This window comes from Calonectris borealis, unplaced genomic scaffold, assembly GCF_964195595.1.
Source record: "Calonectris borealis unplaced genomic scaffold, bCalBor7.hap1.2 HAP1_SCAFFOLD_35, whole genome shotgun sequence".
Lineage (NCBI taxonomy): Eukaryota > Metazoa > Chordata > Aves > Procellariiformes > Procellariidae > Calonectris > Calonectris borealis.
Window position 1 is genome coordinate 1,992,981 of NW_027441451.1, and position 13,733 is coordinate 2,006,713.

The 13,733-nt window shown below is 55.4% G+C and overlaps 1 protein-coding gene across 1 annotated transcript; it reads right to left on the minus strand.

The window, feature by feature from the left end:
* Positions 1-11,204: 11,204 nt before the first annotated feature.
* On the minus strand, positions 11,205-12,227 carry LOC142076158 (olfactory receptor 14C36-like). The gene has a single exon (XM_075138536.1). The coding sequence runs from the start codon at positions 12,225-12,227 to the stop codon at positions 11,205-11,207; it is 1,023 nt and encodes a 340-aa protein (XP_074994637.1).
* Positions 12,228-13,733: the final 1,506 nt, after the last annotated feature.

Sequence of the window (13,733 nt, forward strand, 5' to 3'; positions counted from 1 at the left end):
TTGCTGTTTCTTGGCATAGGGGTACTGTTCAAAACTGGAATAGACAAGGAAAAATTATGACAGACTTCTCCAAGCAAAGCCACTCCATTTTTCATAGAAATCCACCCCCCCTAAAATTGAAATGCATTTCCTTCTCTGGTTTGTGCTGGCTGAGTGTGCTGTGAGGAGCAGGACCTCCGTCCACGGCCAAGGAGCCAGCTTTTCTCTGCTGCAGTGGGTACCTGGCAGCTGGTTTGTGACAGCTCCGATGTTCCCAAGGGATGTCAGATGTCATCCGCCCTTAATGGAAAAGATCAGTATCTGCACTCATGACTCTCAAGAGCGTGGGCTGCAGAACAGAGGCTTAGCGTGACCTTATAAGAATTTTGTCTCTGTTTTTTATTGTCCACCATCACATCTGCTGAGTGTTCTTTTTAGGGGTAGAAATGCTCATTTCTATGACTGAAAATGTGAAGAGTCTTGAGACAGGAGAGGCAAAAGGGCTCAGCTCTCTGTGGCTTAGTGCAGTCAGGTGAGCTGCAGTGTCCATCAGTCTGTTACCCAGCTGCCCTGCTCTTTCCCTTGTGCTTCCTACCCCGGTGCTTGTTTGCAGCTTCCTCCCACCCCCTGCCCGCGTCTCTGCTGCCTGGAGCTGTCCCTGCCGAGAGCTGGTTCCCTGTCCCCACCTCTCCTCCCTGTCGGTGCTCACAGACCCCATCCCACCCGCTGTGTGCTCAGCTCTGCCCTGCAGATCCCTCCTGGCAGCCGGGCACTGCGCAATGTCTTCTCTGTCCATGCAGGCTCTGATGGGATCATCAGACCAACCCTGATGAGCCTGGAGAAGTTGTACTGATGCTGTCTGTAAGCCACGGTGTGTTGATTTCTCATACTCCCTGCTTTATTCACCTCCAAGAGTAACAGATTTGGAAATTCAGTGCCTCCTCTTGACATGAGACATTAATTTCTATGTCCCATTGCCCACCCAGGCAACCCAGAGTACAAGATAGAAAGAACAGGACACTTGATTTACAGGTAGCTCCTGCCTTGCTGTGCTTCTTCAAAAGTCTTCTGGGAAAGTCCTGTAGTGATCTGAAGATGTGAGCAGGGCTGACCCAGGCAGCACCCTCTCGACAGCAGAAGGACCCTGCCCTGCTGGGGCTCGCTCCTTCCACCCACAGCTTCTCCCCACAGCGCCGTGGGGAGCTCCCCGGGCAGGCTGAGTGCTGACCCTGGCAGGCGGCAGAGTCCCTGCCCCAGCACACAGCCCCTGGGGTGCAGGGACCCTGCTCGCAAGGACAGCCCTGGGCACCCCTGCCTGCACACCCCTGCAGTCCCCCCCAGCAGAAGGCAGCCCTCATGCCCTGTCCCTCTGACCGTGCAGCAGGGAAGCCCTGCTCTGCACCATGTCCTCCTCCTCCACACCAGAGAAGGTGGGAGAGACCTCCGGAAATGTCCCATAGGCTGTGGCATGTGCCAGCTTTTGGAGATCTCTCCAGGCACTGCCGCTTCTTTGCCCTGCACCCGGAGACTTACCGTGTCAAGGGCTGTGAAGGTTTCTCCTCCCGTTCATTCTCAGCATCCTCCCAGCCCAGACTGCCTCTAACCTCTCTCTGCCTCGCTCCTCTCCCCTCGGTGCCTGCAGGCAGTGCCCCCAGCCCTGCTCCTGGGCAGAGCTGTCTCTCTGCAGCGCTGCCCGCTTGCCATGAGCTCCCTCCATCCCAGGAGCCCAGCCCAGCTCAGCAGCAGAGGACCAGCCCAAGGCACCACTTGCTCTGCTCCCTCGGGGCTCCCTCCACGTGTCCCTGCGCCTCCAGGGAACCTGCTGGGAACAGCCTGAAGCCATCACTCATGGTCCCTCCCTCAGCTGCGGAGAGACACTTCTTTCCAGCAGGGGCATTTCTCCCATCTGAAGAAGAGTCAGCTCCAGGAATCACCTTTTCATTGGCCCATCTGTAGACAGGACACCCGGACAGGGACAGGGAATGATCTCATTTAGCAGTGCCGAGGGAAGGGATTCAGCCCCCATTCCATGGTTGTGGCCCTGGGGCTAGAAGTGGGCTCAGCTGCCCCCCACGCACAGCACAAGCCCACAGGAGGTGGGATTCCTCTGGCCTCAGCTCAGGTGTGCACACAGCAGACACCTGCATGTCAGCTCCTTCTCTCAGCTCCCTGCTAATTAATGGAGATGGAGGCCAGGGCTGACGTGGTCACATGCAAAGACCTGGGGACATTTGGAGTGCCAGAGGTGGTCCAAGATACCTGGAGCTAGCTGCAAGCTCTAGTGGAGCAATGCTGAGAGACAGGGCAGCATCTGGGGGCATCTTCTTGGAGGCTGGAGGTGAATCTCTCTGGCCAGTGGAAATGGCATCAGATGCCCACATTTAGGATGATGGAGCCTGTCTCTCTTCTTTATGTTCTGGGCAGCCTACGCAGGGATTCATCTGATGGAGTCATGTACCACAGGGAGAGCTCAGTTCCTCTCTGTCTTTCCCATCCGCCAGGTTGACTAGATCTCCATTGGCTCTAATGGCGGTGGTGTCCTGAACATTCTCGCATTGCCCAATCCACTTCAGGGCAGTTATTCCATGTAAGGCCAGTTGCAGGCCTGTCATGGTAGGTGAGGTGCCAAGGCTCTCACACACAGCGACATGCAGTTGGCAGGGACAGCGATGGTCCTACACAGGAAAGCCATCCCCATGCAGAGCGAGGGTGTGACAGACACCCAGGCAGCATTGCGACAGATCCAGGGCCTTTGGGCCAGAAACTGATTGCCACCCCTGCAGCGTGGCAAGGTCCGTCCCTTCTCTCTCCAGTAGAGGTAGGGCACTCCATGGATAGGAAGCCCATCACACCAGGGTCACCACGCGTGTGCCTACACCTTCAGACTTCTGGTTTTTCTCTCCACCAACCTTCCCTCACCCCCTGGAGAACACAGTCAAGGACCAGACCAACAGTTGTCACAGTGGGCCTGTCAGGAGCACCTTGTCATTCCTGGAGATCAGCTTCACCTCCACCAAAGGCCCTCGGGGACAGCAGAGACCCCACCGACAGCAAACCCATGTCATGCCAGGGCTGCCCTTCCCAGCCCTTGTCACCTCTGCCCTTGGGGACAGCAGGGTTTGCTCACTCTCTTGGCACCCAGGTTCAGCTTTCTGTTTCCACCTGCTCTCCACCCCGGCATGTCTCTGCTGTGAAGCAAAGCCTTTGCACACACGGGGGCTGGGAACCTTGGTCCCAGGTTTGCCTAAGACAAGTGAGAGCTTGGCCTGGGGCTGCACCTGCAGTGCTACAGCCCAAATGTGCACTGATGGCCTCAGCCAGGGGCACAGCCAGGACGAGCTGGAGCCTGTGCTTTTTGACATGCATGGAGGAAGTGCCATGGCATGGTGGGACAAGTGACACAGCTTGGGGTGCTGCAATGGCTGGGTAGAGGCTTTTCAGGAGACACAGGCTGGAAGGGTCAGGAGTGGGGTTCTCTCAAAGTGAAGAAGTTGTTTGGATGTGTGGAACTTGAATGGCCTTGGCATTTTCTGGAAGGGGAACACAGCAGGATGCAAACAGTCCAGGCGGTTTATGTCTGGGGAACCACTTCTCAGCACAGCTGCCAGATGGGCCAACAAGGGCAATCCAAACGCGGATTTGAGACTCACAAGCAGTACAGAGCTGGTCAGGGATGTGAAGGTCGATGTAAGCCTTGGCTGTTGTGACCATGAAATAGTGGGGTCCCAGCTCCCGAGGGGCGTGCGGAAGGAGAGTTAAGGACTGCACATGGTGGACATGGAGGAGAAGACTTTGGCCTGTTCCAGGGAGTTTTCGTGGGGATCCAATGGTCAGCAGCACCGAAGGGCAGCAGAGCTCAGTGCAGCTGGTCTTCAAGGACAGCATCCTCCAAGCTTGGCGATGGTCCATATCAAAACTCAGTTGAAACTTGAATGGGATTTCAAGGGCACCACGATGAGCTGTGACTACTTCAGGGACAGGTCAAGAAGAATATGTGTGGCCACTGCTCCATTGAGTAAAGCAGGTGTGGATGGAGCTGAGATACTCGATGTCCTCTGTGCCTCAGTCTTCACCAGCAAGGTCTCCCAGGCCTCTGTGCCTCGAGGCAGGACTCTGGAGGGGAACAGTCAGGGCTGGATAGGAATCAAGTCCTGGCTTGCTTGAGCAACCTCAAATGTTACCAGTCCATGAGAATGGAGGGGCTGCATCCAAGGGTGCTGAGAGAGCAAGATGATGTCAGAGCGAGGCCAGTCTCCATCATCTTTGACAGGCCATGGAGACTGGGGGGACTCCCTGACGACTGGCAAAAGCAAAAGTTGCATGCCTGTTTCAAAAAGTGCCAGAGGATGAACTGGGGAGGGAAAGGCTGGTGGCTTCGCTTTGGATGAATAACATGTCCCAGAGGTTGTTCTGGATTGCATTTCTGGGGCGGACGAGCCCCTCCAAGTGACACAGCTTCGGGACTCCCTGGATGTCTTGCAGCTCTGCAGAATAATTTCTTCATTCAAAGCGTTGGGAGGAAATGTATTTTTGGAAATGGCTGTAGAAATCTGTATTTCCATAGAGGGAGAGAAAGGGTCGTCGTCTTGCTTGTCCATGGCCATGGCCATGGCCTATGACAAAAACCACGAGAATTTATAGACCAACCTCAAAGTTCTGAAAATGAAGACTTCTCAACAGTCATTACACAGACCTCTTCTCTGTACATGTTTCAACTTTTGCCTAACATCTTCTTTCAGGGATTGATGCAGCTGCCAGCACAGAGGTGGCCACTGCCTCCAAGGTACATGGGGGTAGCTGAAGCCCTTCCGTGGGACAGGGAAATATGACCCAGGACCTACAGGAGCCTTTCTGAAGCAGGAGCTGGTGGCCAGGCAGAGAAGGCCAAGGCACCTCGGTTGAGACACCTCATTTCTCTCTCTTGACTAGAAAGGGACCTCTCAGCAGTTGCACTCGAGGTGTCCAACATTAGAGATCACGCTCATCCCTCTCTTCACCTGCAGTGAAGTCATATGTAATTTACCTGCAGGCAATGAAAACTGAGTGGGTCTAGATGCTGCAGAGTCTACTTGAAGATGCTCCTGTAAGCATTACAGGTTCAGATTTATGCCGATTTCCATGCTCAGAACAAAGCTTTTCATTCGCTTTGTCTCTTTGCTTCTCCCTGTGGCTCGAGGGAGTTTGTGACTCCAGTGTGTGACTGACGGGGTGCAAAGAGCAAATATGGGCAGAGTCAGGGGCAGGGAGTGCTTTGAGGTGTCTTGGGATGTGTGCTGGAGACAATAATGTGTTTTCCACTGGTGTATGGTCATCCACAGTGGGAAGTGGACTTCAGTGGAGGTAACATGGACTTGATATACAGCTAAGGAATGTCTTTTGGGTTTTTAATGAGCTGTGCTTGACTTTGGTTCTGCTTGTTGGCAATTAAGAAACACCTTTCTGTGCCTGTGTGCAGCTCGTTCTCCAAGTAAAGCAGGTGGGAATTGGTGCCAATGGGCTGAAACGCGCAGCTACAGACTGTAGTGGAGAAAGCTCTGATTTGAACAAGGCTGCTCTAAATCTCAGGTGGGTGATGGGAGAAATGGGGGGGGGTTGGGGTAGGGACAAACACTTCCCATGGAGTGTCTGACATAAAGGGCCTTGGCTTCCCTGTATGTCCATACTCAATTAGGAGATGCTCAGGACCAGTATCAATTGGGGACTGCTGATATCCCTTAATGTGGAAGCAGAAAAAGGCAGAAAAGTTGAAAAAGAAGAAATCCTTTCTTATTGTGATTTTTTATGAAAATCTTCTTACTTTGACAACCCTTCTGAAATCTCTCTGATTAACCACATAGAAATTGAGGAATTAAGGATAATTATGCCCAGAGACTTGGCTTGTTAGGGAATTTTGCATGTTCAGGAGCCCTCTTGTGCCAAGCTCCTGAACTGCAGATACTGAAAGCAGATTGAACAAGGCTCTGGAGATCTAAAGTCAGCACCAAGCCTCCAAGATTCTGAGGGTGTTAGCGGGCCCCACTGAGGGCCATCACTGAAGAGACCATGGAGGGAACGACCAGACAAGGTGACTGTCCCTGGGGGCTGGTGAAGCAGGAACTCAGAGGCCCTGGATACAGGTAGAAAAATGAACGTGTAAGTGGCCGTGAAAGGCCTTGATGTGTTTCCTTAAGGAGGATGGCCAAGGCCTGAGCCCAGTGCCCTAGGAATGGGGATTCTTCCCTCATGGGTGTCTCAGGGCGTTTTCTGGGGGCAGTGAGATGCGAGGGTTTGCGATGCTGAGTGCAGGTCAGTGGTAGGACCCCTCCCAGGCTCTACCAAGGGTGAGGAGGCAAGAAAGCACAGGGGCTGTATGGAACTGGTGTCCTCCCGTGGGCCTCAGCGGAAGAGACAGCAGCCATAGCCAAGAGGACATGGACCTCAGTCCTGTTGGGGGTCCCAGCCCTACCAAATTCCTCAGCCATGCCCACCACAGACTCTTTTACACTGTCCTATGGCTGTGCCAGGGTCCCTGCAGATTTCAACCACCCTCCTGATCCCTCTGACCCCATCATGTCCCAAACTTTCCCAATTACTCTCTGTCCTCACTGACTATTTCTTCAAACACAAAGCTGTGGTTTTCCGAGGATTTGCCAATGCCTGTGAGTCCCCCACAACCCATCCGGCTACTTCCAAAGCCCTATTGTTCCTCTAGCACCCAAGATGACCTACCCCAGACTTGCTTGAATCCACGATTTCTCTTCGTATCCCAGCACTGAAATGCACATCCTCTTGCTTCTGTGTCCTTCAAAGTCAACACTCAACCTTCTCCACCTCAGCATGGCAGCCCCCCCACACCCAGCTGCTATTTCAGTCCTTGGTCCTGCCTTTAACACACTCACTGCCACACACGCACCACTATCTCCCTGCACGCCCACGTGTCTCACAAAGCCTTCCCTCTTCCCCTGCAGTGATGGGACCTCACCCCAGGAGGTCTGTGTATCCTCCACGCTCACGGATGTTTCCTGAGGTCCATCAAAGTTTGGGGAGTGAAGGAGGAAAAGAGAGCGAGGTCAGCTCTGAGGTCCCTTCACCTGCCCTGCATGTCAGCATGGAACATGAAACTCACCTCCTCAAAGACTTGGTGTGGATTCTCTGCAGAGCCTAAAGCACCACACAGGCCAGGGGACAGGCCAGGCATCAGAAGAGGACTCACTCTTCTCTGCACATAAAGCTCAGGTGTTCCCAGGAACGTCAGGGGGCATGGCATGCCGATTCCTGGTTTCACGGGGCCGGTCAAGTGACTCCTTTCTGTTTCTGTAATGGTGGCTTCGACGCCTGGCTCATGTGCAGACTCTGCACATGGATGCTGACACTTACTGAGCAACGTGCTCAAACCTCAGGGCTGGCCCTTCTTGGAACCAAAGGGAGGACTAGGGACCTCCTGAGCACGCACAATTGCTCCCGGAATCGTCCCCTGTGTCTCTGCTGTAGCTCCCCTCACCTCCAGCTGAACCCCTTCTCCTGGGGCACACTGCAAGGCACACGCTCGTGGAAGGTTTGTGGGAAAGGGTCTGCTGGGGTCTGCGGTCCAGCCTGCCAGCAAAGGATGGGGAATAACCAACCCTAGAGTCTGGCTGGCTGCGACTTTGTGGAGCTGCAATCTGAAAACCTCCAAAGACGGAGATCAAAGATCCTCTCTCAGTGTCTACCTGCAGTGCAGCACCACCCTCCTAGGCAGTTTTCCCTAATGCCCAGGGTGAAGCTCCCAGGAGGACGTTGGTGGCCGTTGCCTCTTCCATACCATCTGCCACCTCTCCAGGTGGGTGCCACCTGCTTTTAGAGTGCCCTGTGCCTCCCCTTCAGCAGACTAACGAGGCCCGGCTCCCTCAGCCTCTCCACACAGCTCATGTGCTTTAGGCTCCTAACCCCATCATGACAGACTTCCTCTGGGCCTTTCCAGTCTCCACATCCTCCTTTCAAAATGGGAAACCCACTGACTCATGTGACATCCATCGTAACTCCATGCCCTTCTCCCCAGGACTCTCCTCAGCCACTCAGGTCCCAGCCTGTCCTGATGCACGGGGTTATTCTGCCCCCAGTGCAGACCTTGACCCTTTCGCCTTGTAGAACTCCAGGAGGTTTCTCTTGGCCAAATCCACAAGTGTGTCAAGGTCCCTCCAGAGTGAAACTCCAACACATCAGCAGTTAAGGTTTGTGGGCAGTGCCTCAAGCAAGATAAAAATATGGGGAATTGCAAGACACTACAGGGAAAGAAAGAAAATGATGTGCTGAATGGAATTGCTACCCAAGGTGGAAAATACCACAGAAACTATCTCAGAAATGCCATCAGAGGTCACAAAACAAGAACTGCATGGCCAATGGGGAAAGAATTAAGAGGGTAGGATGTTCTTTTTGGAGAGCATTACAACAGTAACAGAGGAGATCTTGGGTAGGGGGAAATAAAAACAGAAGCAAAGGATGTGGTCAGGGCTGTTTGGGGGCACCTGTGAAGCAGCCCTGTGCCTGATATGCATCACTGCTCTGGTCAGGGAGAACCTGAGAGCTTTGCCTAATTTGAAACCATGAAGAGGAAGGAAGGACAGCATCATTGAGGCTGGAAGGGACCTCGGGAGGTGTCTGCACCAACCTCCTGCTCAAAGCAGGGTCAGACCAGATGACTCAGGGCTTTATCCAAACATGTCGTGGTCACTTTCTGGGATAGAGCCGATGCACACTCCCTGGGAAACAGCTTCCAGCATTTGACTATCCTCCTGTTGGAAAACTTTCTGCCTGTATGCAGCCTGACCCTCTCTTGTTTCAGCCCATTGCCTCTTGGCCTTGTGTCTTCTATCATGGACATGAGCCTGACTCAGCCTTCCTGAAACAGTGCAACGCTGCTGCATGTTCCCCCCAAGATCTTCCTTTCTCCAGGCTGGACAAGCCCAGCTCCCTCAGCCTCTCCTCACAGGCACAGTGCTCCAGCCCTGACCATCTTGGAGGCCCTTTGCTAAACCTGTTGCAGTCTGGAAACCTGGACACGGTAACCTGCATCATCCCTTCCCTCCATCTCCTGGCCGTGCTCCTGGTCGTCCAGCCCAGGGCCCTGCTGTCCTCCCTTGTGCCAGGGCACACGGCTGCCTCCTGTCCAGCTCCCTGCCCACCAAGACCTTTCCCACAGGGCTGCTCCCAGCCAGGCAGCCCCCAGCCTGTGCCATTGCCAGAGTGAGTCCCCTGCCGGGGCAGACACTGGCATCTGTCCTTGTGGACTTCATGAGGTTCCTGCCAATACGTGCTCTCCTCCTCCTGCAGCCCTTTCACCGAGCAGAGGCCTGGGAGACCTTTTTAGCAAAGACCCGGGCACTGAAGGCATGGAGCGCCTCAGCCTCATCTGGGTCTGCTGCTATGACCCCTCCCTCATCACTCACCAGCGTGTTCCTTGTTCAGCCTTTTACTGCAAACCCAGGGATTGAAGGTCTTCATTTTGCTCTTGGTGTTGCCTGCAGCCCCCATCAGCTCCAGGTGAGCTCTGGCTTTCCTAAACACATCCCCGCATGCTCAGGTCATGTTCCTGAATCCCCCCTGCATAGCCTGTCCTTGCTTCCACCTCCTGATGGCTGTGCTGGAGCTCCCACCTGTGCCTGAGCCAGTGCAGCCCCACTGCCCAGCACGTGCCCCCACATCCCCCTCAGCAGACACAGCACAACACAGGGTACGTTTGGGGTGGGGAAACGTTCCCCACCACAAGTCCCCGTGCCAGACCTCAGGGTCCATCCCCACCAGCCCTCCTTCTTTTGCAGCCCACCAGTGTCCAGCCCCAGCCGTGGCCCACGCAAGGCTTTGCAGAGAGCCCCACTCTGGGCTCTGCCAAGGTCTGGGCAAGAAGAGAGCCTGGGGCAGGGCTGGCTCTTCCCCCAACACAGGTACCAAGACCAACAGGAGGGAGGAGGTGGCCACAGAGAAAAAACACCCGTAAACTGGGATGAGTGGCCAGTGCTGGAAATGGCCAAGGGAAGAGGCTGGGGTGGGGGTGTGATAAATGCCCTGGGACACCTTGTTGCTCTGTCCTTGCCACCAAGGACACAGAGCAGCCTCCTCTCTCCTTCACCTGCCTGTCTCAGTTCCCTGCCAGGAGACCGGGTTCTACACCACACACCCACTGGAGCATGTCCCTGTCCTGCATGGTCACACAGCTCAGCTAACATCGGTGTTGTCCTCTCCCAGGCACTTCCCAGCCCAGCCCAGCCCTTTCCCAGCTCTTCCCATCTCCCCTGCCCTCTCCCCAGCCCAGCCCAGCAGAGCAGCCCAGCCTGGGCTGGCCCCACGGCAGTGCCCACCGCAGGGTGCTGCAGAGCTCTGGGCACTCACCCCACGGCCCCAGCCCCTCTGAGGGGCACAGCAGCTGCTGCGGGGCAGAGAAGGGTCAGCCTCCCCATCAGCCCCAGGGCTAGAGGCTCACCATGCCATGAGGAAATGGAGGTCAGCGAAACCGAAGAGCTCCTGGTCTTAGGTGCAGGAGATCCCCAGCCCAGGCTGCCTCTGGAGCTCAGTGCCAGCCCCTCTCCCCAGGCCAGCATCAGAGTCCTGGTCAGGGGACAGAGCAGCCTGCCCCGAGTGGGTGCCTGCAGAAAGACCTTTCTCTTTCTCAGGGATTCCTCCCTGCAGCACAGAAATGCTCCCTTGCTCTTCTCCCTGGATGTCCCTTGCCCCACGTGAGCATGTCCATGCTGGCCTGGCCAGCCTGTCTTGGTTACCACCCCATGCTCTCCACAGGGCCCTGAGCTGGCAGTGCTGCTCTGGAAAGACCAAGTCCTGCTGTCGTCCACGGCCATGGCTCCAGGCAAGCAGCAGCCCCATGTGAAGGTGGCAGCAAGGATGTGTCCACTGAGGCAGCGAGGGGCAGCCCCGAGGCCCACAAGTGCCTGCTCCTCCATGTGGCAGGGGGGCTCGTGGCTCCTTGAGCCCTCCTGTGTGCTGGGGCTGCACCCCCAGCTCCAGAGGAGATGGAAGAGATGGGAGCAGAGACAAATAATTTTCTGCTGCATTCTTTATTCCCAGCTCCTTTACCTGCACAGGGAGCCTGGCTCCATATGTACATGAGGTCTTTTGGGTCCAAAAAGACTGGTGGGGGTGGGAAAGACTAATATTATTTAAGTGGAAGTAATATATGATGTATAAGAAACAAAGAGAAAAACAAGACACACATGATCAAAAGAACATCTGAGCTTTTCCTGAGGAGGATGGACACCTTATTGATGCTGCAGTAATGCGTCTTCAAATAGTTTCCTCAGGGCATCCTTGAGCTCCTTGTTTCTCACGCTGTAGATGAGGGGGTTCACTGCTGGAGGCACCACTGAGTACAGCACTGCCACCACCAGATCTAGAGCTGAGGAGGAGATGGAGGGGGGCTTCAGGTGGGCAAACATGATGGTGCTGACAAAGAGGGAGACGACGGCCAGGTGAGGGAGGCACGTGGAAAAGGCTTTGTGCCGTCCCTGCTCAGAGGGGATCCTCAGCACGGCCCTGAAGATCTCCACATAGGACACCACAATGAAAACAAAACACCCAAATACAAAACCGACACTAACCACAAGAAGCCCAACCTCCCTGAGGTAGGAGTGTGAGCAGGAGAGCTTGAGGAGTGGGGGGATTTCACAGAAGAACTGGTCCACAGCATTGCCGTGGCAGAGGGGTAGTGAAAATGTATTGACCGTGTGCAGGAGAGAATGGAGAAACCCAGTTCCCCAGGCAGCTGCTGCCATGTGGACACAAGCTCTGCTGCCCAGGAGGGTCTCGTAGTGCAGGGGTTGGCAGATGGCAACGTAGCGGTCGTAGGCCATGACAGTGAGAAGACAATACTCTGCTGTGATGAAAAAGGCTAACAGAAAGAGCTGTGCAGCACATCCTGCGTAGGAGATGGCCCTGGTGTCCCAGAGGGAATTGGCCATGGCTTTGGGAACAGTGGTGGAGATGGAGCCCAGGTCGAGGAGGGAGAGGTTGAGGAGGAAGAAGTACATGGGGGTGTGCAGGCGGTGGTCGCAGGCTATGGCGGTGATGATGAGGCCGTTGCCCAGGAGGGCAGCCAGGTAGATGCCCAGGAAGAGCCAGAAGTGCAAGAGCTGCAGCTCCCGCGTGTCTGCGAAGGCCAGGAGGAGGAACTGGGTGATGGAGCTGCCATTGGACATCTGCTGCTTCTGGGCATGGGTACTGTCAAAGGAGAGAAAACAGAAAAATTCAGAGAAGCTTCTCTGAGCAAAATTTGATTCATTCATCGTGAATACCTCCGGGTGCTTTTCTTTCCTGGGGGACTGTTACGCAGCTCGGAGGCTTCAGCTCTGGTGGGTGCCGGCTGAGTGCGCTGTGCAGGGCTGTGCCCTCTACCCACGGGCTCCTGAAGGGTCAGCCCTGCTTTACAGCACTGACACATGGAAGGAGCAATAGCCCCGTGTGTTTGGGGGGAGGGTTCCTGGGGAGCAGTTCCCTGTGCTGCACTATAGCGGAGGGTAAAAAGCTTGAAAGGACGCTGCCTTCCACAGGGAAGGTGGGAAGTGAGGTGCAGCAAATGTGTCTCGTTACGCTGTGGTTAGTATTCAGACACCCCCACCCCAACTTGGGAAATGTTCTTGAAAGGGTAAAATTGCCCCCTTGCCCCGTTGCTCTCAGTGTAAACCTGCGTCAGTGCTGGCACCCAGGAGGGCTGCTCTGTCCCTCAGCCTGGTGCCCAGCTGCTCTGTGCTTGCACTGCTCTTGGCTGGAGGAGGGCTACACACAGAGGTTGCTCTGAAAAGGCACTGGGCTGGACTGGGAGCAGAGGGGTCCCGTTCAACGTGCAGATTTATAACCACCTCTCCTTTCCAGCACAGCTCTGCAGAGTATGATGAAGAGGAGAGGACAAGGATGGTGATTCGCATGGGCAGATGAGGTGCTCTCGGACATCACAAAGGTCCTACAGGAGAGCTATGCCCTTCTGGAGTGATGCTCACAGCCCCGCAGGACTCCCTGTCCAGCATCATCAGGTGACGTCTGCTGAGGGTCTCATTGCCCAGCCACTGAGTGCAGTGTCTCGAGGCTGGAAAATTCAGAGAGGGCTTGGGCACCTTGGTTGCATGGAAACACCTCCAGGGCAGCACCTCCAGGGCAGTGTCAGAGCAGGCACTCAACACCCCCACCCCTTGCGCCACACCACAGCGGTTCTTGCCAGGGACCCCAGGAGCAGGAAGAAGAGCAGCACAACCAGGTGGGGAAACAAAGAAAAGCTCTGTGACTCTCCTCCTAAGGGAAGCAAGGAGAGGAGAGGCGGCCAGGCACTCAGGAAAGCCTTCTCCTCACCCAGCAGAGCACAGCACCTCCCAGTGAGCAAAATCCCAGGGCAGTGGCTCTCAGCCCCTTTGCCCTGCAGAGGGAAGTGGCCACGTGTCGGGAGAGACGCACCTCTGCTGCGCTAGAGCTCGGGCTGCAGAGGAGGCAGCTCCTGCCCTGGACCACACCGCCTTGAGGGCAGAGGCTCTGCTGGGTGGGAGACGAGACCCGGGGTCTTGCTCAGAGGAAAGGGTCTGCATTGGAGGGGATGACAGGGAGCTTCCCAAATTCTCCCTCCCATGCCAGTTCTGGTTGGAGCTCCGTATAGCTCTCTGCCCATGTCTCTGCTGCCTGGAGCTATCCCTGCCGGGAACTGTTTCTCTGCCCTCAAATGGTTCCCGGTCAGGGATCACAGCCCCCATCACCGACTCCCCTCTGCTCAGCTCTGACCTGAAGAAACCTCCCACTTCCAGGCACTC